Source organism: Vigna unguiculata, chromosome 1 (assembly GCF_037176805.1).
Source record: "Vigna unguiculata cultivar grain cowpea cultivar isolate G323 ecotype 2 chromosome 1, ASM3717680v1, whole genome shotgun sequence".
Taxonomy (NCBI): Eukaryota; Viridiplantae; Streptophyta; class Magnoliopsida; order Fabales; family Fabaceae; genus Vigna; species Vigna unguiculata.
This window is the reverse complement of record NC_140792.1, coordinates 42,206,026-42,230,426: the sequence shown is the minus strand read 5'-3', so window position 1 is coordinate 42,230,426 and position 24,401 is coordinate 42,206,026. Positions and strand designations below refer to the sequence as shown.

The 24,401-nt window shown below is 31.7% G+C and overlaps 2 protein-coding genes and 1 pseudogene across 3 annotated transcripts; 1 reads left to right on the top strand and 2 right to left on the bottom strand.

The window, feature by feature from the left end:
* On the bottom strand, positions 1–3,684 carry LOC114185435 (pentatricopeptide (PPR) repeat-containing protein). 2 transcript variants are annotated; one of them, XM_028073262.2, is made up of 2 exons: positions 1,095–3,684; positions 1–632 (listed from the first exon to the last, which is right to left on the bottom strand). In XM_028073262.2, exon 1 carries the CDS (start codon positions 3,635–3,637, stop codon positions 1,301–1,303), a length of 2,337 nt encoding a protein of 778 aa, XP_027929063.1. In that variant the 5' UTR covers positions 3,638–3,684; the 3' UTR covers positions 1–632; positions 1,095–1,300. The 2 variants fall into 2 exon arrangements, with proteins under 2 accessions (XP_027929063.1, XP_027928991.1); XM_028073190.2 differs by having other exon boundaries at positions 1–637; positions 1,095–3,683.
* Positions 3,685–4,944: 1,260 nt separating this feature from the next.
* On the bottom strand, positions 4,945–10,247 carry LOC114165108 (glucomannan 4-beta-mannosyltransferase 9-like). The gene is made up of 9 exons (XM_028049768.2): positions 9,277–10,247; positions 9,060–9,158; positions 8,643–8,895; positions 6,851–6,961; positions 6,554–6,690; positions 6,283–6,396; positions 5,988–6,187; positions 5,683–5,877; positions 4,945–5,582 (listed from the first exon to the last, which is right to left on the bottom strand). The coding sequence occupies exons 1-9, from the start codon at positions 9,604–9,606 to the stop codon at positions 5,420–5,422; spliced, it is 1,602 nt and encodes a 533-aa protein (XP_027905569.1). The 5' UTR covers positions 9,607–10,247; the 3' UTR covers positions 4,945–5,419.
* An 11,154-nt stretch (positions 10,248–21,401) lies between these two features.
* Positions 21,402–23,419, top strand: LOC114190932 (uncharacterized; annotated as a pseudogene).
* Positions 23,420–24,401: the final 982 nt, after the last annotated feature.

The following is a 24,401-nucleotide window of genomic DNA, read 5'->3' as shown; positions in this document are numbered from 1 at the left end:
TTGACATCTTAAAGGTTCTCAAAATCATGTTACATGAGATTATTTTCATAGTTGGATATACATAAAATTGACTTGAATAAACAGATTATTCAATACAGTTCACCCATAAATCACTCTGCCGGTAATAATGTTTACAAGACAACCCAACCTCCACTGATAAGCACAATCAAAGGCCTTTTAAAGTTAACCTTTGCGGTTAAGCTCCACTTTGATAAACTAATTCAACAATGGAATCAGTCAGCACTACCAACCTCGTGCTAAATTTGTTATGCAGATATTATCCTTAAAAAGTCAAATAATCATTACAAAAAATGTTGAACGCCGTTTCACTACGAAAAAGTAGGGTGCTAGGGTATGTGATACACAAGCCTGGAATTATTCTTTCATGCTGAAACTTCTGGCATCTCTGGTCTGTCATACTCGGGAAAGAGTGCGACACCATGCCTCGGTTGTTTGCGCCACAAACTTATTACCGGTTGTTTCTTTGTGGCAAATACTGGTGAAATTTCAGCCTCACAAACAATCACCAACAACGACATCAGCTAGGAGCTGCAGGATCCTTAACCAAGTGATGAAGACCCACGATATTTCTTTCAAGTAGATATTGATGAAAACCTCCCTCAAACATGTCCCTGCACTAAAAAAATACGCTCCACTAAAATTTGAAAGCATATATATGTTGGAGCCAACCCTTTAATCTTCATATAACTTTTAACTAAAAGATTGCGGATATAATTAACAAACACTATATGTTCTAACAAATAAAGAAATATCAAGCATCCGCAATATAATAAGGGTGATGTATCTGACTTGTATAAACAGAAATATTATGTGTCGTTAAAGAACCTGATTGTAACGTGTTAATTAAGTATTTATTCAGTAATTTCTTCTCTCTCTCTATCTCTCTCAAACACATACATACACACTCTCACACTCAATAAACTGTCATTATTTATAGCAAAGCTCAAAAAGAGGCATGATTCATTTTCATGTGTTCAAAGTTTGAAGCAAACTTTTCCAAACGTTCAACTATCAATAACTAAAATCCACGGAGAATTATGTATAAAAAATTAGGATTGGGATTAGTCATGTACCATTTGAGCTTGTATTTAATTTCCTCTTTCTCCGGTATCTAACTTTGTCTCATCGCCAGGGGGTTTAACAATCCCCTCTTAGATGTAATAACAGCAAAAGTGAGTTTTATAATGTAGAGTATCACGTACTTTGTGATATTAGGCACCTGTCCTTTTCCAATCATAATGCATTGAACAACGGGGCAAGGATTTTCCTATTCAGTCTTCTAGTTATTCAGACCTCTGCTACTCAATTCTGAGGATACAATTTGGGCCTCCGGCAGCATTCCCTCCTCCCTCAGTCCGGAAATTAGCAGGGAACAAATGCGAGCATTTAAAAGCAAACCAACGTCAATCATTTCCCTATACCAAAAGTATGCACCATTGAAATCTTTTAAGTCACAATGTCCCTTAACCAGAATGCTATATGTATCAGTCTTTGGAACCAGTCCTTTAGCCTTCATATCATCAACAATATGCTTTATTTCTGAAACCCTTCCGTCTCTAAGATATGCTAGAATCAAGCAATTGTAAGTCACCTTGTCCGAATCAACTCCCTGATCAAGCATCTGTTGGTGCAAAGACACTGCCTTCAGAACATTTCCATCTTCAGCATAACCGTGAATCATTTCATTATATACAAATCGATCGGGAATCAAATCCATTTGTAACATTTCCTGAAACCTTCTCTCCACTTCGGCCATGCCTATCCTCCTGGATGCACAGATCAAAGGATGAAAAGTCCCAATTGTTGGCTTTATGCCTACCATCTTCATCCTATCATACAATTCAATACATTTCTGGGTGTTTAATGACTTGGCATATCCTGAAATCAGGGAATTGTATGTCACTACATTTGGATTACAGCCCTTGCCTGCCATTTGATGAAACATATCCTCAGCTTCCTTCACCCTTCCATTTCTTCCGAGTCCATTTATCATCGTATTGTATGTCACAAGAGTTGCATCTATTCCACCTTGCATCATTTCATTAAAAAATCTGAAAGCATCTTTCAATTTACTTAGTGAGAAACTAGCTTCAATGAGCATATTATATATTTCTGCATTCGGAGAAACGCCACGACCTATCATATCTGCAAGCATAATCTCAGCATCAAGAAGCTTACGATCTTTGCAAAGACTATTTATTAGAGAACCATAGCTGATGACATTAGGCTTTATCCCAGCCTTCTCCATTTCCTCGAGAATCTCGAAAGACCTGACAAAATTGCCCCTCTGACCATAACCATGAATCAACGAGTTATAAGTCTCCACGGTGGGGGAAACATCCTTCTCTATCATCCTCTTAACCCATGTCTCTGCTTGGTCCACCTCCCCAGTTTCGCAGAACTTGCTAATGAGGGTATTAAAAGTGATGCGGTTAGGCTGCATCCCTCGCTCCTCCATTTGTTCAATTGTCAGCGTAGCTTTCTTCATGTCACCCTCTTGACAATATGCGTTCACAAGTATGTTATATGAAATGTTACTTGGAGTAACTCCATTATGCACTAGTTTGTTCAGAACCTCTTCAGCCTTTTCAATCCTTCCAACCCTGCAAAGTCCATTCAACAAAATACAATAAGTTCGCTCATCAATCCTTATTTCTTTTCCATCAAATAAACCATGATCACCTGCGCCATTCGAAGGACCATCAAACACAACACTCAAAAACCCACAAGGCAAAAAACCACAGCGCTCCATCTCTAACAACACCTCCCTCGCATCTTCCACCCGCCCGGAGCCACAAAGGCCATTTAACAAGCAATTATACGTGACGAGATTACGCTCCACATTCAGTTCCTTCATCCTCTCCTTGAAGCCAAAAGCTTCCTCTAACTCACCCACCTTACAGTATCCATCAATGAGCGTGTTATAAGTAACAGTAGTCGGAACCATATTTCTCTGAATCATTTCATCGAACAGTTTCCGAGCATCCTTGATCCTTCTCACTTTACACAACCCACCCAAGATCAAGTTATAAGTAAAAACGTAAGGACCCAGTCCTTCCTTTTCCATGGAACTCACTAGCGCAAAACCCTTGTCGAGGTCCTTCAACATCACCGCCGCCTCAACAGCTTTCCCGTAAGTAACAAAATCGGGCCGAATACCAGAATCCACAACGTCGGCGAAGACAGAAAGGGTTTTCTCGAAATGCCTGGAAGCCACCAGGGCTCGGAGCAAACGATTGACGGAATGCGTGGAGGGGAGAAATCCATCTTTTCGCATGGAAAAGTACAAGTCGGTGGCTTCGTCGAGCATTTTGGAAACGGAGCAGAGCCATAAGAGCGTGTCCGAAAAGACGGGTTTGGAGACGTGGGCGTGGAGTTCGGAGAGAGAGGAGAATGTGGTTTTAGAGAGAAAAAGGGATTTGAGGAACCTTCGTGCGGTGATTGTGCGACCGCGGTTGAGTAAAGCTTCGAGTTTTTGAACCTTTTGAAGGCGACGCTGGTATTCTGAGTCGGATTCGCAGAGTGTGAGTGACTCGGAGCAGAAGAAGGAATTGAATTTGTTGAAGTGCGAATTGGGAAGAATGCGAAGAGCAGAACGAGTTCCAAAAACCATCATATGGCGCGCAAAAACCACTCTTCTCAATGCTTCACGTTGCTGCTGGAATTGTTCATATCTCAAATAACTCTTCTTATTGTTGGTGGGCTCTACTCTTGGCCCAATTTATATCCATAACCCAGTCACCCATCACGCTCTTACAATTTCTTCCTGCACCCCAATATTTGCTTTCTGCACTCTCATACCGAAAGGGTTTAAAGTATCATTTTCCTTATAAAATTTACATTATATCATGCTGAAACTATACTTTTGTCGCTAGATCTTTTGATTATATATTCCAAAATTCAAATATATTAATTTTAAACATTTTAGATTATACAATTTAGAATATAGATTTGCATTACATACATACAGATTGTCTAATCCAATATAAATTTAAAAAAACTTATTCCGTATTATACAACAAGTTAAAGAATAAGAAACCACTTTGTGTTTCTTATGAAATATTTTAAAAGTCTTTTAAATCTTTTAGATATTAAAATATTACAACAAGTTAACTTAGGTCCTTATTATAGCTTGCCTTCGGTTATTTAAGTAGTACGATTTTCTCCCAAATTAACTATTTTTTTTATATGAATATGAACAGTAATTCGACTAGGGAAAAGAGAGTGAAATTGGGCATTATAGATGGTGTTTATTAACTTCATATTTTTAGATAACATTTACACAAAAAAGGAAATCATAAAAGTGAATTTATTCAATTTAATTTGTTTTCAATTGGTTCGGAATATATTTGATATTGTATTGAAACCAATTAATGTTTGGACCGAAAGACTTTGATATTAAATTAATGTAATCCAGCAAACATTCTTATTTGTAAATGAAGAAGCAACTTTTACCACTTAAAACTTAACATAGTTGACAAAAAATTTGGTCTCTTTATGTGATTTTTAGTAGAATGTATAGTAAGACATCATTTGAAAAGTTAAATGTGATACTTGGTAATTATCTGGAAAAGTAGGAAGTGAAATAACAAGACCATTTCTGGAGCAAAGAAATCCATAATAAGAAATAAGGAAAATGATAACAAGAAACAAAATAAGTAACTACTTTTGCTTTTTAAGCAAGTGGTGATGTGAAGTTTCTACCCTAAAAAATACCCCAAACATGACAGTAGAACTAAATAGCAGTATCAGATAAAATGAGAAAACATAATAGAAACCAATTTTGGACAAGAGAATGAGGCAACAAACGTACCAAGATCTTGAGATAAAAACGAAAACTAAAATCGTGTTATAATTTAGGTAAAAAAAACATAATTAACCCTTATTTCATTTCATGTCCTTTTTCCCATAAATCAATTCATCATTTAAACGAAGCCAATTCAATTATTAACTTTCTTTGGTACAGCGTTAACATTTTTGTTTATATTGGAAATACAAAATGGAAGTCTTTATCCCATTTCTTGAAGTTGTTTATTTCTTCAAACAAATACAATGTAAAGAAAGGTTAAAAATAGAAAGAAAAACTACAAAATCTTATAAACAATCCATCCAATCAAAGATGTTTGCTCCTGAGGAATGCCACATGATTGCTGCTTTCTTGTTCTGTATGCTTCCCTTTTAAGTGAAGAACTTCCGTAATTTCCTTATATATATCTTTGCAGTATATTCACAAGAAAACTAACTCTTTAGAGTCACCGACTCTGATTATGCAACAACACCTTAAAGAATGACCACCCTTTCTTTTACACTAACAAGCTCGTAATTTGCCAGAACCATGGTGAAAACAGTATAATACACTTTGATATGAAGAAGCCGAATGAAGAAATGCCAAGCCCTTCTAGGACTGGGGAACAATGGTGCCAACATATCCAAATGCCATAATGAAGAAGGCAAGAGATTGGATAAAGAGGAAGATGAAGAAGTGGTTTTTCCCGAACATAACATCATAGCACCCACAAAAGAAGAGGTAGAATGCGACACCAAGTTCTAACAAGTGAATCCTAATCATATTTCAACACAAAAACAACATAGTAAGCAACTCGATATCATACAACATTAAGTTATCAAACACGTGAAGAAAAAATACTCATTCATGCATACCTGTCTCCAATCTTGAATCGAGGCTTTTTAGGTGCTTTACCTCCTGCTTTAGCCTTCAAAGCATCACCTAGTTTTTCTGTGACAACCCATTCGTTCACTCGACTAGCCTCTAGTAGACCAATAATCGTTGCCTTGGTTCTATGCAGGGACATAACATTCTCAAAGAGAATCCAGAACACCAGCAAATGGAGTGACCTGAAACACAGAAAACACAAGCAATAAAGTCAACAATGTTTACTTGAAAAACAAGTTTCTTTCTTTTAAACTCTGTTGAGCATAGAGCTAAACTTGGGAGAAATCAAAACCTTGGAGTTCCAACTGCGTTTAGAATAGTGATAACAGAAGGGATATAGACAGCTCCCCACTTTGGGACCACAACCTCAGGCACCAAAACTGTTGCAGGCAACACAATGCAGTAGAACACAAAGGTGTTGATGTGTGCTACGACCTTCCGAACAAAGAAGAAGCTGTATATCACGTGTATTTTCTTCCACAATGACACTTTCTGCAATGCACATACATATGAATTTGGAAGTAGTCAACAAATGTTGTCCTGTTTCTGCATATTCATGATTATTCAAGCAAACAAAACAAACTAACCTTGTTGTTTATGATCTCCAAGACCATTTTTCTAAAAAGATTGGCTGGACCACAAGACCAACGGTGCTGCTGGTAACGGTAGGCCTTGAGAGTGCTTGGCAATTCATTTTTAACCTGTCAGAATAAAATTGACATCACATCACATACACAGCATAAACATGAACTGAAGTAGAAGTTAATCATCACTAAAACATGAATTCTCACAACACAACCATGATGTTTTGTATGTTTAAAATGGATTTAACTGTTCTTAAGTTTGGAGTAACCGAACCTTCAAGTCAGACAAGTATAAGAATTTCCATCCTTTGAGACTGGCTCGCACAGCCAAGTCCATATCTTCCACTGTGGTCCTATCCTTCCATCCACCAGCCTCATTCAATGCAGATATTCTCCACACTCCCGCAGTCCCTAATGCATTTTTAAAGAGTACAAAAAAATTGACTAAACCTTCCTGCTACATGAAAACAAGACCTAGCTTCCACTATTGCACAAAAGTCCCTGTTGTCTTTTTGTTTCTTAGGAAAAAAATGGACAGATATAAAGGTGAAAAATTTTGGCATCATATTACCGTTGAATCCAAAGAAGGCGTAAGTGGAAGACCCCACTTCTTGTTCCACAGTAAAATGGTAATCCAATGACATCTCTTGCATTCTGGTCATCAAACATTCATCGGAATTCACTGGAATCACAGAATAAAATATACATAAATAAATAAATTGCTCCCTTAGCTGGCATGAAATTTGCAGTGGCATTATGTAAATAAATTGATTTTGCAGGAGTTAAAAAGAGATCCAGTTGTCGGTTAGTAGAGATAGACAGTGACTACGAAATAAGGTCCACCATTAAATTTGCACATGCAACTGCCGGAAGGAGCAGAAGACAAGTAAGGGGAAAAAATGGAAGATGAAGTAGCACAATAAGAACAATGATGACAACAACAACCACAATAATATCACAAACGGTGTTGTTTCTCGCAAGACAGAAATGCCCTTTCAACTATACATATACATGCAGTGCAGCTTTCAAGTATTGCCCTCCTATCTGGTAGCAGAAATCAGCAATAATAATATTTGGACCCCTCGAATATTCAATTTACTAGCTAAAAACAAAATAATCACCGCAGAAAAAGAAAAAAATCGGTACTGTTCACACCCGAAACTACTCTTTATGTCACTGGAGTATGGTATGGCCCTTCACCAGTTCACATTTTAGAATTTATAGCATTCACCTGTAGAGCACACATCTTTCTAAAACATTATCATCTTCTTTTTGTTTTATTTTCTATCAGTATTATAAGATCACATGCATTTTTTTATATTTCTAAAAACAAAAATGTACTTTTGGTTAATCATATATGGGTGGTTTAATCGAGTCTTTGTAAGCATTGTTGTTTCATGAAAATTATATACAGCATGTTGCAGAATACACGCATGTATAGGGCAAGTAAAACTAAGTACATGAAGAAAAAGATGTCAAATACTAACTTTTGAGACTCGGATAAGTGAAATTTGGTGTTTGTTTCAACATTCTATTTTGACCTTCTTAGTTACTTACTAATCCAGTCAAAGATCTATTTTACCTCTAAATTTAAATTACCCTTTTCCGCATTAAGCAGTGGTCCAACGTTTTATCAGACTTTTCGGCCACACAATGACACAACCAAACCCTATTCAGCCATAAATGAATTCATTAGCCAGGACAATATATACGTGACAACCATTATTATATCATGGTTAATCATCTAACAGTTCATAGATGACTTTTCATGACAGACTGTCCCAAAAAATAATGTAAAGTTTAGAGGTTTACCAATCTGCCATTCCCACCTTTTTCCACAACACGGGACAAAACTCAAAAGAAATCAAAGCCACGGAAAATGCAACTAAAAGAAAGAAAAAGAAAAAGGAAAGGAGAAGGAACACTTGCTCCCTGTAGTCTGCATTATAGTTTTTGGAGGCGAGTAGAAACAGTGAGCCCCACAGACACAAAGAAGTGAAAAAAACGATAGGAAAAGGAATACGTGGCTTAAATCAAAGGCAACCACGAAAGTTGAAGCATTTGTACACGGTCGTTCAACCACAAAATGGGACCTACCTCACCCCAACCAAACGAACAAACTAGTTCTTGAAAACAAGTTCAAAACAAAAAACCCACCGACAGTTTTTAAGAGCAAGTTCTGATTTTAGGATTCGCTGTCTAATCTAAGATACTAGTCTAGATTAATGCAACTAAAGCCGCCATCAAGGAAACCAGAAACCTAAATTAAGCAAGGGTTGTTGTCCCTGTGATCGCTGATGTTGAATGTTAGGAGTTAATTAAGAAAGACTCAACTCAACATTAAAACAAAATTAATAGATTACCAAATTTCCACCGCGCTTGAATGAGGGCTAGTTCGGGATTGTGCACTAAGAATGGGACGGTGCGCCACAAGAAATCAGGCTCTGGTTGAAAATCAGCGTCAAAGATTGCAACACAGTCACATTGTTTCACGTAGCTACGCTTCATGCCTTCTTTGAGAGCCCCTGCTTTGTACCCATTCCTGTTGTCTCTAACCTCGTACTTTATGTTCACCCCTTTGCTTGCCCATCTTTGACATTCAAGCTGCACCATTTCCTGCGTTTGTCAAGTCACCACAAATGTTTCAGAATGCCGCAAAGAACAATCACATCATTTGAGTATGTCCAATCCAGGCTTTGTACGTTCCCGGGATAGTACATCATTCACATGGAATGGAACTAACACCGGTAACTAACCATGATGAGTTTTAATGCGCTAACCTTGATTGTTGGGTCAGTGGAGTCATCAAGGATTTGTATGATGATCCTATCCGAAGGCCAAGAAAGCCCACACGCAGCTCCAATTGAGAGCTGATAAACCTGCATTTAGAACCAAGGAAAATTAACTAAGATCGAGGCTAAAAAGTCAAAAGTTTTGCACTTGATAACAAGTGTTAAAAGTGGTGAAAAAAAGAGGTAAGTACTGTGTAGTATGCACCTCTCTTTCGTTGTACATGGGGACTTGAACGAGAACCATTGGGTAAGAAGAGTTTCCCAACTCTATGTCGTCCTTCATTGGCTCCCATTTGTAACGTTTCTCGGGCTTTCTCCCGAACAACTTCACCAGAGTTATGACAACGCCCATGTAGACCCTCTCAATGAACATCATCACCGACATGATCAGGCACAGAAACACTGCTAGTCTCAGCAACGGGACAATCAATGGCGCTTTGATTTGATTCCAAACCAATGCAAGCTGTGTGGTGAGGTCATCTTTGGCCCCTTGGAACGCGTCAGGGATAATGGTACTGGAAGGAAAACGATCCATTGGAACCGTTTTGATGTCAGAAGAAGAAAAGAGAGTGATGAGTAATGGGAAGCAAAGCTAGGCCAAGCTCAGGGTGTGAGTGGTAGATCCAAAAGGGCTTAAAAGAATCACTTCAATGGAATATTTTTCTTTTGGTGATTGTTGTTTTGCTTCTTGGCCACGCAAAACAAAGGAAGCAGAGCTGGAATGTCAGTCACTCTAGCACAAACACTCCACACAAAGAAAGCTAGAGATAAAAGGATAACATGCCAGATCTCAAAACACTTTTTTTTTTTTTCTTTCCTTTTTGCTTTTAACAAGCTCTATGTACCAATGAGTGATTCTCCTGAAATGGGAGGCCACAAGAGTTGTGAAAAATCCTGTTTTGCTTCGGCAATCAAACCAGGAGAGAAGTAGAACACCGCATGTACGAAATGCAGAATCAGAGAAGAAATAGAAGGTGAAAGAAAAAGAAGAAAAGCAAGTAAAAAAACAGAAAAAAGACAGAAAATGGAGAAAGAAGAACTAAGGAAGGAGAATGGGAGAGAATGTTTTTATTTTTGTTTTTAGAGGTTCTCTTCTCTTCTTTGTGTGGGTGCTTTGATTCTCTCTCTTGAATGGGTTTTTATAACGTTTAGTGTTAAGGCTGAGTGTTAGTAGTAAGTTGTGGAGGCAGAAGAAGGAGTGCGTGGCTTATATATAAAATAAGCAACACCTTGGCAAGGTAGGGTGGTAATATCAAAATACAAAGATTATGGAAATCACACGAGTTTACAACGTTATAATCATTTGCCTTAATTTTCCCGGCACATGACATTTCATTCTCTTTATTTCTTTAGTCACTATTTCAACTAATACCATTCGGAGCCCCGTCCTTGCACATGAGCATTTTTTTTTTTTGTCTTTATATTTTAAATATTTTAAATTTCTATTTAAATACAATAACAACTATATTGTTATGATATGTTGAGAATGATTTTTTATACCATGATTATATTCAAGAATATATTTTTAATATTATATAAAAAAATTCCTAAATTTATTCTTTTAAAATGTTGGATTGAGAATAGTTGTTTCCTTATGTAATTTGAACTTATATTTCACTATCGTTAACTTTTTTCGATATATTCTTCTCCAAAATGAAGGAATTTGTATTTGAATATATGTTAAACGGTAATTATAATTTAAACTTGTGCTTTTTTTAAGTACACTACATAATTCTATATCTAAAATATAATTATATTAAATTTGAAAAATACAGGGTTATATATTTGACATTTTAATATTGCAATACATTACATTTTTAGATATTGTCATATAAATTTCATGGTAAGTAATTAGGTTGTATATTTTATTTCACAACTACATTCTTATTGAATATAAACACTTAAAACTAAAGTTTGTAACAGGATTGTATTTTTCACATAGCTCACTCTTTAGATGCTAATTTACCTTTAAAGTAATATTTTTAGGAAAGAACGCTTCCTAGTTTTTATCAGGTTTTTCACAGAATATTCTCCTGCAAAAGTGAGAATATAATTTCTAAATTAAAATGGAAAATTTACTAAAAATGTCACATTACTCTATCAAATAATTTTATGAAGCTAACAAATCAGATATTTTAGTAAAAATCACATTTTTTTATAAAAGTTATATAAATATACTTTATGAATAATTCCATCAAGCATAATTTTTCTTCGGTATAATATCAAGAAAATTAAATATGTGCATTGCAATTATAATATTTTCATTTTTTTTGTAAATTCTATTACGCTAACTTCCAATCTCGCGTTATTAAATAAGATAGAGGTACAGTTGACTATTATTGAATACACATAACTGCAACTTAAATAAAAAGTAAAAAATAATTACGTTAATTTAAATGAGAACATCTGTATCTAACTGAAATAAAAAAGATTTGTTACTATAAAATGACTAAATAAATAACCAGTCCATTTAATATTTAAAAAAAATATTTAGAAGAATATTTTTATTACTATGCCATACACATAGCAATCAATGATGTATATGATACTATCTCTGTCCTGTAATCATGTGACAACCTTAAAATATAACTAGTTTGTTTATGTTTTATGTTTTGGTTTTGAATGAAGTATAAAATTGTATATTTTATCCATCTCAATTAAAGTAATAGAAATTAATATTATTTAAAATTTTAAATACAATATTCCTATTGTTTTTATATGTACGAAAAATTTATTAATCTGCACTCTTTAGAGAACGAAGAAAAAGGTATTATTTTCCTTTAGTTTTTAAATTGGTGTTTCATTCCTCTAATTTTTAAAAATATATGATTATAATTATTTCTATACTTAAATTTATCATTTAACCACAGTTTTTAATCCTTCTATGAGAAAATACTAAATTTACATATATGTATTTTTAAAATCTTGAAGGACGAAATTATTGATTTGAATAAACAAAACCCAAAATCAAGTTTATTTTTTATTTTTATTTTTTAAATCATGGATAAAAAGCCTATTTCCCATAAAACAAAAGTAGTGGTTTCAAATATAACAATGAGTTATGATAACAAATGACACCATAAAGGTCGTAATGTTGCCTTCCATACCTATTAAACATGGATTTAGAAGTCACTTTGTAATAAAAATTTAATTAGTTAAAATCATTAAACAATAAAAAATTAAAATGACATTATTATGGATAAAAGTGTGAGGCAACAGCCTAAGAAAATTATAATTATATTAGATTTAATTTTGATATAGTATTGACAACAAAGTTATATATAATGTACTGTTATTAATAATGCTTTGTCATGCTATTAAAAAGTTAATAATTATTTCTAAAACTAACTTAATAAAACAAAATAATTAAAATTATGAAATCGGAAATATGAAATAAAAAAAGGGTAATTGGAGTATAACATTATTAATCTTATGTTATCAACCTAAATGTCATTAAAAGTTACGTAAACAACTTATAAAGAGTCTATGACAACAGCAAGAATGTAAAATTAAACTCATGTAAACAACTTAGAAATCGTTATCCATGTAATTAGAATATTTAATACTAAATGAAGAATTGAGATTAAAATATAAAAAATAAATCAAATTATAGTCAATAAAATTATCAGTTTTATTTTTTTTAAGTGATGTTAGATATTATTTTGTACTAGACATCTTTGGCAGATGTCTATGTCTTGAGGGGGCTATGGCTCATATATATAAAATTTATTTTAGTTTAATGTATTTTATACACTTGGTATATTTTCAAATTTTATATATATCATTCTTCGTCTTTGTAAAATATTTTTAAAATTCTGTCACTGATCTTAAGTACAACAATATATAATAATTATTTGTTATTATATAAAAATAATAATAATAATAATGGAAATTAAACCAAACTCATGCACAAAACATACATAATAAACTTTTTTTCGAAAAAGTCAATCAATTACACATAAGAAAAAACTTTATATGTCTTTAAGTATTTTCTTTATTTACTAACATGAAAATATTACGGTGATGATATTATATGTTGTGTGTGAATGCTAAGTGTCTATGAGTGTGTTTTGAAAATGTGTGATAAATATACTATTGCATGTTAATGTATATTACTGACAATAATAATATAAATTATTGATGCGATGTATATATACGTGTGTATGAGAGAGATAATATATATATATATATATATATATATATATATATATATATATATAATATAATATATAAAGAGCATTTCTTCTTTTGTTTTTATATTTCAAAATTCTAATTTTATCCTTTAAAATGTAATTATTTATTAAATTTTTTAAGATTGATTGTTATTTTTATAAGTTTTTTATAAAATCGTCTATCTCTATTTCTTCTCTCTTATTCTATTTATCAATCGTTATTCTCTCATCTTTTCTTATATATTTTATTTTATATTTTATAAATATAATTTTATTTTATATATTAACTTAAAAACAGTATATATTCCATTTTAATATTTTTTACATCATGTATATGCAAAAAATGTGTACACACATGGTCGCGCATATGTTTATGCTAATTATATATATAAGTGAAATTATTAGAATTAGTGTCAAATTAATATGGGTTTAGTAAATTAATATAATTTGCTTAATATTAGACATTCATAACGGATTAGCCAACTTTAAATTAATGCTAATTATGATATTTATATATAAAATAACTTGAGACGTGTCTTTTTTTTTTTTTAAATCCACAAATTGATTGAGAGAGAAATGGGGTGCCCTAAAACTAGAAAGTGTTTTTGTTTCTTTTATTAGGAGAAAGTGTTTTTGTTGCGACGGTGTAATGGCAGAAGAAGGTTCGTGGTGTCTCTTTCGTGCCCTTAAATCTCCACCAACCAAACTCATCTCTTTATGGTCAGCGCCATCATCTTCCTTCTCTCCTTCATTCTCTTTTTTTTTTTTTTTTTCTTTTCTTTCATAACAACCTCTTTACTTCTATTTTCCCTTAATATAATCATGCACTATATTCAACACCCTTCAATTTGCAACTATTTTATCTGCCACCACGTGTGAAATTTGGAACTATTTAATCCGGTGCCAAGGAAAAACAAACACAAATGATCTGTTCTGAGCCAATTTATTATGGGAAAGTTACCATTATAAACTATATCTTTTATATTTCAAATTAAAACAAAGTGAAATTTTATTTTATATTCTATATTCTAATTGCAAATACAAAAGCCTTATTAAAGGTAATGGTCATACGCCATCGGAAAAGAAAAATGTCATTAATAATATGCTTTTAGCAATTAAAATAAAAAGTTGTTGATAACGAGCATCAAGTCTACAATCACAGGCTAACTATCAATTTTGACAAATATAGTAACAGGTCATATAAATTGAATTATATTTTTGCGTACACATTAACCCCTCTTTACCACATTTTTTGTTTGACTTTCTTTAGTTATTATAGCTTTTTGTTCTTAAAAGAAAAATGGCACAAAAAAATATGCAAGAAGTAAAAGAGTGAACATACCGATTGAGCAAATACTGTCGGTAGGAAATAGAACCCGATGCAATAACTTTATCTATACTAATATAAAATGAGTATATTTCTCAATAATAACGTTTTATTTTTTGTTACAATTGCAACAAATTTAAAAAACAATATACAACCTAGTACATTGTTACCACAATATAATTTGATATTGGTATTTCTATAGATCAGTAGTAGAATGGAAGTTTGTGTGTAATGAATCTTCTACAAGAAATAAATTATCACAACCAAAAGGAAATCAATAGTCACAAATCTCTCTATATCTTCACCTAATACGCTTTCCTTAGTCAAATAGTGTATAATTTCTTTTAACCTTAAAAAATGATTATAATTTTCTTATTAACTTAAAGTCATATTCTCAACAATCTCTACCATCGCATCATTAACTATAATTATCTTAGACTAACATATATTTATAGCATTATCTTTTAGTTTTAAGTCTTTTCATGTAGACAACAAAGCATTATCAAGAAATAAAGGATTCGATGATGTTGTTGCTATAACTGTAGTTTCTTCTGAATATTTTGTTGTTAAAAGGTTGCGAGGAAATCGTAAGCTATACAACGAACCTTTTGTATAGAATAAGCTCGAGAATTTCTAGAGAAGGAGATAATCAACATAAATAGTCAAAAGTTTATAATCTCTCACCTACCACTTATGCATTGACTAAATTAAAAAAGAAAATTCCCAATCTATGGAAACACAAGTCATTCCTACAAACCCAATTTAAAAGTGTGAATCATATCGATTATCCTTAACACATTATTATCATTTTAGTTTCATGTCTCTGTCTTTAACAGCTAAACAAAAGCGTCGGCATTTGTTAATTAGGCCACAAAGTATATATAAAAATAAAACACATGCATGCGTTTTCTAATTCCTTTAAAGCTTGGTTAAATTCTGGAAAAAGCCAAAAAAAAAGAAAAAATGAAAAACAACAACTGTAGGTTGAAGGTAGTGTCTTAATAACTTTCATTTTCGAAGGTAGACTAAGAGAGATTCCCAATTTCTTTAATCTGTTGTCTATTAATTATTTATAATATCTGAAGGCATAATTAATATAATTGATGACCTATACCAATGAAGTATTTTTTTATATATTGGTTTAAAAAAAATACTCTTCTTTCTGCTTCTAACTACATATTGGAAGTTTCACATCGATTAGAGATAAGACAATTTCATAATATATAAGTGAGGTGCAAATCTTATCTTACAAACCGATTTTGTAGTGTTGAGTTTGACTTAAAACCCACTTCTAACATGTATCAGAGCATGGTTAGAGCCTATTATAGCGAATTTTCTTGGACATTTTGTTCCACCCGCTATCGGATGATGAATATACCTTGACGTACCTCGGCGTGAGAAGGTGTGTTGGAAATCCCACATCAAACCTCACCTTACAAGTCGGTTTTGTGAGGTTGAGTTAGGCTTAAAATCAAAAAATAAAGCACAATGTGCAATGGCCAACCATGTAGAATGCATTAACTTGGGGGGAAATTGAGTGGTGGGGGGTCTTACAATAATACATCATACGTGGGGTAGGAACAATGATACATATCTACACTTTTATTTTATGTGTATAGTTATTAAACATTTATTTTTTTTATCTCTCTCTTTTTTAACATCATATATTCTACAAGCATATAACTTTTATTCTGTGTGTACTTGTATGTGAAGTGTTTATTGATATTGTACGTGTTGGTGAATGATTTTGTGTGGGGTGATTGATGCTCCTTCTTCTATTTTGTGTCGTAAACGTTTCATGTAGTATTATGGTTGAGCAGAGAGACCCCATTCGAGTTGGGTAACGATTGGTTGCAGAAGTTTCACATTCCTTTCAAATTTGCATGTGAATGAAGTGGGTGTGTCTTTCTGAGACTAGACATTGCACCTTCTTCTTGACCCTTCTCCCCATTCTGCTATATATCCTTCTTACACTTCAATCCCAAGCTTGTCCACACCACACGTCTTCTTCATCTTCACACCATTGACTATCATCTATTACCACTTACTTTACTTCTCAATAATTCAATAAAATACTATATATATTAAATACTTTTATACTTCTTGTTTTCTGGGTGTTTCTTGATGCTATTTTAAAATAAAGGGTTTTCATTATTTCATGTAGATTAACTAAATTATGTGTAATAATTCCACCCACTTTTCAAAAATTATATCTTTGGTTAACTAAAACACGATGTCACGTGCATCGGTGATTTAAGAATTTGGAAGACTTAAAACAAGTTAAGAATTATGTCTTTTTATTTACTAATAAAATATTTTGTTTAAATGTATTATAGTTTTATTTTGAATATATTTTTTCAAGATTTTGAGAGTCTTTTTTTAAAGCTCTAAAGTAATTAATACTAAAAAAGTTTTTTTTTGAGTTTTTTTAGGAGCCTAAAGCAAGGTTCGCGAAGGTAAATTGCATAGCTGAAGATGTAAGAAAGGAAATACTTGGAAACATTAAGCTTGGGTTGTTTGGATCTAGAGTCAAAATCTCTAGGATTTGACGAGCAGATTTCGTTGATAGTTGTGAATGAGATCTCGCAACACTCGCTCTGTGCAAGTGATGAGCAGGACAACGATGGTTAGAATATTGTGCAATGTTGCTTCATGTTGATGATGACTGAGCTGAACGTGATTTGTTGGAAGTCTCACATCGACTAGAGATAAAATTAATTCATAATATATAAGTGAGGTGCAAACCTCATCTTACAAGCTGATTTTGTAGGGTTGAGTTAGACTTAAAATTCACTTCTAACATGATCTCAATTTAGACCTTGACGTTGATAGTCTCAACTAAAATTGTTTTTGAAAGGGTACACAAACAACGCCCTGGCAAAAGTATTACCTTAGGAAACAAAATTATTTTTTAATCTTATTAAGCATAACAAAAAAGCTCTATATTCCCAGAAAAAAGTGCTGAATTTCAATAATTGAGGACAATATATTTAACCACGTTTTGACCAATGAGGATCACCGGGGGAAATTTGTTAAAAAAAAAAAGTCAAGTCTAGTTGTTGTTATATTATACTAAAGCAATGTAATAACCACATGCATTTCTTGCATTACTGAAAGCTGAAAGCTTGTTATGTGTTAAATAAAAGACATTGTTTTGCGATATAATATATATAAATGGAACTATATATTGTTGCCATGTTTGAATCAGTGTTGGATATTTCTATTAATCTTTTAGTTGACAAAGCAAGATGCTTTACCACATGCCAACTATTGTTTTGTTACTTAATTTTGTGAAGGGTTTGTTCCATGTGTCTTTATTTAATTGTTGCAAACTTATTTTGTACTAAAAAAAAATAATAGAAAGAAGCATAAGAAAGAAGTGATTCGAATTGGATAAATTGACAAGACGAGGGGCATGTGGCATGGACATATGTGGTGTGCTACAAGCTTGCAGGAAAAACAGTGAAAGGTCATGCAAACAGCTAAGCTAAGATCAATTTTTTGGTTTTACTTTATTAAGAAAGCTTTTCCAGATTCATATAAATATATTTTTTCGTGTTCATTATTATTCTTGTGATGATTGTTGTTATGTTACCCATGATATCGGTGACGGACAATACTACAATAGAGATACATGTTCGAAAAAATAATCGTGAATTAAAAATATTATAGTTTTTATCTTTAATAATTACTTTATTAATAGAATAATAAGATTAACACAAATAACAAAAAATATAATGTAGAAATTCTAAATACGAAGAAAAAAATCACAAAAGCAGGAAATAATCACTATGTGTAAATTTATATAACATAAAAAAATTTATCAATCCTTTGATCCTAAATATATTTACACTCTCTAAAGTAAGAATTTAACTACACCTCAGGACACCCTACTACAAAAGTATAAGAAAAATAAAACAGTAGCTCAAAGTGTATTTGACACGAGGCAAAAAACATCATGGACTTAAAGTCCATTTTATAATCACTAACATGCATCTTTTAAGTTATTCTAGACGATATTGAACTTTACAAGACATGTAATTTTTAGGTTAAATTATGTCTTTGGTCTCTGTTTTTGTATTAAAATATCAATTTGATCCCTCTATGTTTTTTTATCTCAATTTGATCCATATTATGTAAGATTCAATGCAATAAAGTATTTTTCGTTAGTGGTGCAGTAACAACGTTAAAAGGATGTCACGTGTTAGTTTCTGGATTTTCTGAATTATTTATTTATTTTATTTTTTAAAATTTTAAAAAAAATTGTCACTTGTCACGTTGATGTCATGCCACATGATAGTGTGACAGTGTGATGTGACAGTGACAGTGTCACATGTTATGCCAGGTGTCATTTTCTGATTCTTAATTTGGTTTCAGTATTTTAATTTTTGTCTCAATTTAGTTTTAATTTTTGTAAAAATTGAATAATTTTGCCTCTCTCCAAATTTAAACTAAATTTATTTTTATATAAATGTACACAAATATTTCTATTAAAATTGATATTTCAAGTAAATATTTTTAACAAAGTTAAGTTTATTTATATTTATATTTTACATTGAACTTTATTTAAAATTGTTTTAAAGTTGTTAATAAAAAATAAGGCTAATAGAAAAGAGATTCATAAATTATATCGATATTTTATTACATCATACTTTAATATTGTTTTTTATTTGAATTTATATTTCAAATAATTTATATTTTTAAAATGTGTAAATTTCAATAATTTATATATAAATGTTTGAGTTGGTGTAAATATAACAATTATATAAATTTTAAAAATAATTTTAACTAATTTATGTAAAAATTGAAAACAAGTAAATTTAAAATTTCAAAACAATTTTAAACAAAGTTGAATATGAAACACAAATTTAAGTAAATTTAGTTTTGTTAAAAATATATAATAAAAATATCAATTTGAATAAAAATATCAAATTTAATAAAAATATTTGTATAACATTTATATAAAAATTAATTTTTGTTTCAATTTGAATAGGGTAAAAATTGCACATTGTTTACAAAAATTGTGACTAAATTGAAACAAAAATTAGAATACAAAGACCAATTTGAGAATGAAAAAATGATACCTAGCATAACAGTGACACATGTCATTGTCACGTCACTACCATGCCATTGCCACATGACACAATGTCAACGTGATAAATTTTTTATTTTTTTAAAAAATTCAAAAAATTAAAAAATCTAAAAAAAAAATTAAAAAATCAGAAACTGACACCTAATATCTCTTTAACGTTATTACTACATTACTAACAAAAACAACTTTATTGTATCAAAATTTCTAAAATAGAAACTAAATTAAGATAAAAAAAAGTAAAAAAACCAAATTAATATTTTATTATGAAAATAAAGAACATAAACGTAATTTAGCATAATTTTTATTAGAATGTGTCCATACCCTTCTGAAATTCATTGACCATTGTCATGTACGTATGTTCCAGAGTGCTTATTTGTTAAAACTTGAGAGTTAAACTTGTTTATCTGCTTTGGATCAGTATTCCAGTTCAGATGAATATGTAGTTTCCTTCAACCAATCTGATAGCTTCTTTTTCCAACCATGAAGAATCGTATAATTAAAAACTAAGGAAAATCGTTTTCATCCTTGACGCGGAGCCATAATAATATATTATTCGTGTTCCTTTTTTTAAAGTGAATTATACATTTCTTTGATTTGGAATAATTACTCAAGTCCTCTCCCGTCAATTTATCACTTATTACATCAACTACATTTTATTGTTAAAAAATCATGTATATTTAAACAATTTCATACATCCATCACCTTTTGTAAAATTCTTCTGATCAAATTTTATTAAATTTATTTTATACATTAAAAATATTTCTTAATTAATATTAAAATAAAAATATATTAAATAAATAAATAATTCAAATATTATTATAAAATATATTTAAAACGTTAAATAAATTTAATAAATTTTATTAAAAAAATCATACACCAAAATATAAAATTAAATTGGTCTAAAATTATAAAGTCAAATGAACTCTTATTTCTAATTCCAATCTTTATAAAAAATTAAAAGATCAAAATAATATCTCACATGAGGTCAAATTAATATATATATTTTAGTAAAGCAATGAAGTCATTTTTCCCAAATTTCCCCATTTATTTATACTATAACAGACTTTTTATTTCACAATATTTGGATACTACTATAGCATCATCATGATGTGACAGGAATATTCTTCGGTTGATTTAAGTATAAAATTAATAAATAAAACTGCCCAAATTAAACTAGAATGTTACTTTCCATTCTTTTGTTAAAATATTCAAGCTGGTATACTTAATTTAACAATGTTAAATTAACTTATATTTTGTTCTAAATTAATGAAACTATTATATTATTTTTCAACACTGAAATAAATAATTAAATCCATTTGACTAAACATTATTAAAAACATTCTTTAATAAGTTCATATATATATATATATATATATATATATATATATATATATATATATATATATATATATATTAATAAAAAACTCAATCATTAACCTCATAAACATAGTTTTAATCTCGTAAATATAGTCTTAATCAGTGTCAGTTTATATAACTATACTCGATATCAATTAATATCAATTGAGATTTTTTTTACAAATATTAATATCAACTTAACTTTAAAGATCAATTATAAAAAGTAATTAATTTTAAAGCTTTTAAATTTTTAATAATTATTTAATATTTAAATAATTTTGATATTTAGTGAAAATTTAAGTATTTTGTTAGAAAATAAGTTTCTTAAATTTAAATTTATTTATTTAAAAAAATAAAAAAAATATGAAATTCCCTGCGTACACATGGTTGAGGACGTTTTTGTTAACAGTTTTTTTATACTTATCCTTCAGAGAGATAAAGTATGTCTTAAGACATCATAAACTGACTATTATAATAATGTAATAATTGTATATATTTTTTTATATGTGATAACGTAGAAGATATACTGGTAATGACATTTTTCTACAGAAGAACCCGTGAATTTTTAATATAAAAGAGTTAGGAATAGAGTGAAATGTCATGTAATTTAATTTGTTAGGGAAAAGGAGTGTATATTTGAATATAAGAAAGAGGGTAGGAAAACTTAACATAATATTCGCATCTTTCATAGATGTGAGACGTTCTTTTAATAAATTTTAAATATAAAAAAAAACCCATAAAATAACAATATTGCAAGTGAATATATTTTTTACCTCTAATTTAGAAGAGAATATACTAAGAAATACCAATCTTAAAAAAAATCAACATATAAAGAAATAATACATGCATAAGTGTATATAAATTTTAAATATGAGAAGAAAATAGTATTTTCGACTTTGACTTTCAACGGAGGATATCCTAAATTCATATATATTACAACTTTAATACATAAAAAGCAGTTTTTAGTTTTTTTATTAAAAAAATAATAAGTTTGGGCAATTTCAATACGACAGAATGCTTTTATAGCCTTTTACTTTCAACTAATAATATTTTTGTAACAAAGGTTACTCATAAAAATCATATATGAACTAAATTGCTGATTTTGACTTTCAACTAATAATATATCCACTAGTGCAGAATTGTATTTTTACCTCGCCTTATAGGTCTCGGTTGGTAAGGAACCGAAGCCTATAATGACGCGGTGGCAATTTTGCAATTACAGACAACTTTTATGCCTCAGTTCACCTAAAACCCGAAGTCAAAAGCAGTTATAGGCTTCGGTTACAAAAAACCCGGTGCCAAAAGGGGTGTTAGGCCTCGGTTAAGAAGGCCTGAAGCCAAAAAGATTGCCAAAAATTTCAAAAATGTCATTCTCGTTTTGACTTATAGGCTTCAGGTGTTAAGGAACCGGGGCCAAAAGGGGTTATATGCCTAGGTTCTAAATTGAACCGAGGCCATATAATTTAATTAGGGCTCAAAACTGAACCCCATTTATTCCTCGCGCGCGCTGCTATCCTCCATTTCTCTCTGCAAATATTCACTTTTTCTCCACAACGCAAACCCAATCCACTTCACTTTCCACTCCGCATTTTCACAAACACAAAGCAGGCACGTTGCTTCCAACAAGTTCTCGTCTCAGCGTTACAACAAGCCCCCACGCGGGCCTCCATACGACGCCGCCGTTTTGCTAAAAACCCTCGCCTCCCGCTTTGGCGAGGTGACTGACTTCTCCGCCAACGCCAACTGCCACACCTTCGTCCACCTCCCCCAGTGGGTCCTAGAAGAGCGTCAGGAATGCAGGAACCTCAACATCCTCAAACGGAAGGGTGTGGTCACACCCTCAGAGCCATAGACGTGCGGGGTGTGTGGGCGCAGACCCACATGGACCTGAAGAAGCACTTCAAGCAGCTGCACCAGTGCGAGCGAGAGAAGAAGCTGAACCGCTTGAAGTCGCTGAAGGGGAAGAAGAAACGGGACCGTTTCAAGGAACGATTTTTACGCGGGAATCATAAGTATAATGAGGCGGCGACGACGCTGCTGGTTCCGAAGGTGGGGTACAGGCTGGCGGTGGGGTACAGGCTGGTGGCGGAGCTGCGGCGGACGGGGGTGTTTGTGGCTATTTTTGGTTTCAGATGATTCGGATTTTTCGGAGATGTTGAGGAGGGCGAGGGAAGTGCATTTGGGAACCGTGGTGGTGGGGGATTGGGATAGGGCTTTGGGGAGGCATGCGGATTTGTGGGTGCCATGGAATGCGATTGAGAATGGTGACATATGGCCTCGGGTACTACGCAAACCGAAGCCAAAAAGGGACATATGGCCTCGGGTCATACTAAAACCGAGGCCAAAACGTGAGCGAATTTTTTTAAAATGTATAAATGTGAGCACATATGGCTTCGGTTAGACCTAACAACCGAGGCAGAAGAGGGACTCTATGGCTTCGGTTTACAACCGAGGCCAAAGGCTATCCTCTTTTGGCCTCGCCCCAATATGCCTCGGTCCGGGAACCGGTGCAGAATATGAAAAATAATCGCTGCCAAAAAGCCTTCCTGCACTGGTGATCATAGATTAAAAAATTAATATCTTAATAGACAAATAAAAGACTTGCAGCTCCTAATTCCAAATTAATAATGCTACAAATTTATTAGTATGAGTAATAAACATACTTTTACACACGTTTTTGAGGATTCAACTTAATTCCACTTGATTTTATAAACTGAATTAAAAAGAATTAATATTTTAGTATGACCTTTTAAAATGGTTTTTTTTTTTTTTTTGACAAAATTGACCATAAGTTTGGTATAGAAACCAACATTGTTTTACAAATTTATTATTTTAATATTGATCATGTATTTTTACAAAAGTCCGCATACAAACATAAATACACACATTATTTATTATTATTATTATTATTATTATTATTATTGAAAACTATAAATATATAAGAGATTAGTTAAATATTAAGGGAAGCCAAATTTATTGTTTTTATTAAATTTCAAATAATAACTAAGATTTTTTCCAGAAAAATAATGTTATTGACATTTCTCGTCCCACGCTTCGCATATAAAAACATTCTACTTACTAATTAAAATAGTACTTTAAAATTTTAATTTTAGGATATACTTTTAACTGCTATAACAATATTAAGAGAAAATATTATAATTGCATCTTGGCAGCTATATGTGTGGTTGTCGTTGGTATATTGGTTCTTTCTGACAAAGGATGGAGGAGGATGTTATAGGTTATTGTCGTTTATGTTAATAATTAAATTTAAAAGCTCCATATAAAAAAGTCACAAGTTTGTTATTTTAATATTATTGACAGTAGAAGACTTGATGGATAAGAAACCAATAAGAAGCAAATGGTAATGTAATATGTAGGGATGA

Excerpts from the sequence above, each read along its gene's own strand:
- LOC114185435 (XM_028073262.2), bottom strand. The coding sequence starts at position 3,637 with ATGATGGTTTTTGGAACTCGTTCTGCTCTTCGCATTCTTCCCAATTCG.
- LOC114165108 (XM_028049768.2), bottom strand. The coding sequence starts at position 9,606 with ATGGATCGTTTTCCTTCCAGTACCATTATCCCTGACGCGTTCCAAGGG. Across the intron at positions 8,896-9,059 it reads CCACTGACCCAACAATCAAG|GAAATGGTGCAGCTTGAATG; the intron begins GTTAGCGCATTA and ends TGACAAACGCAG. Across the intron at positions 5,583-5,682 it reads CGATTCAAGATTGGAGACAG|GATTCACTTGTTAGAACTTG; the intron begins GTATGCATGAAT and ends AAATATGATTAG.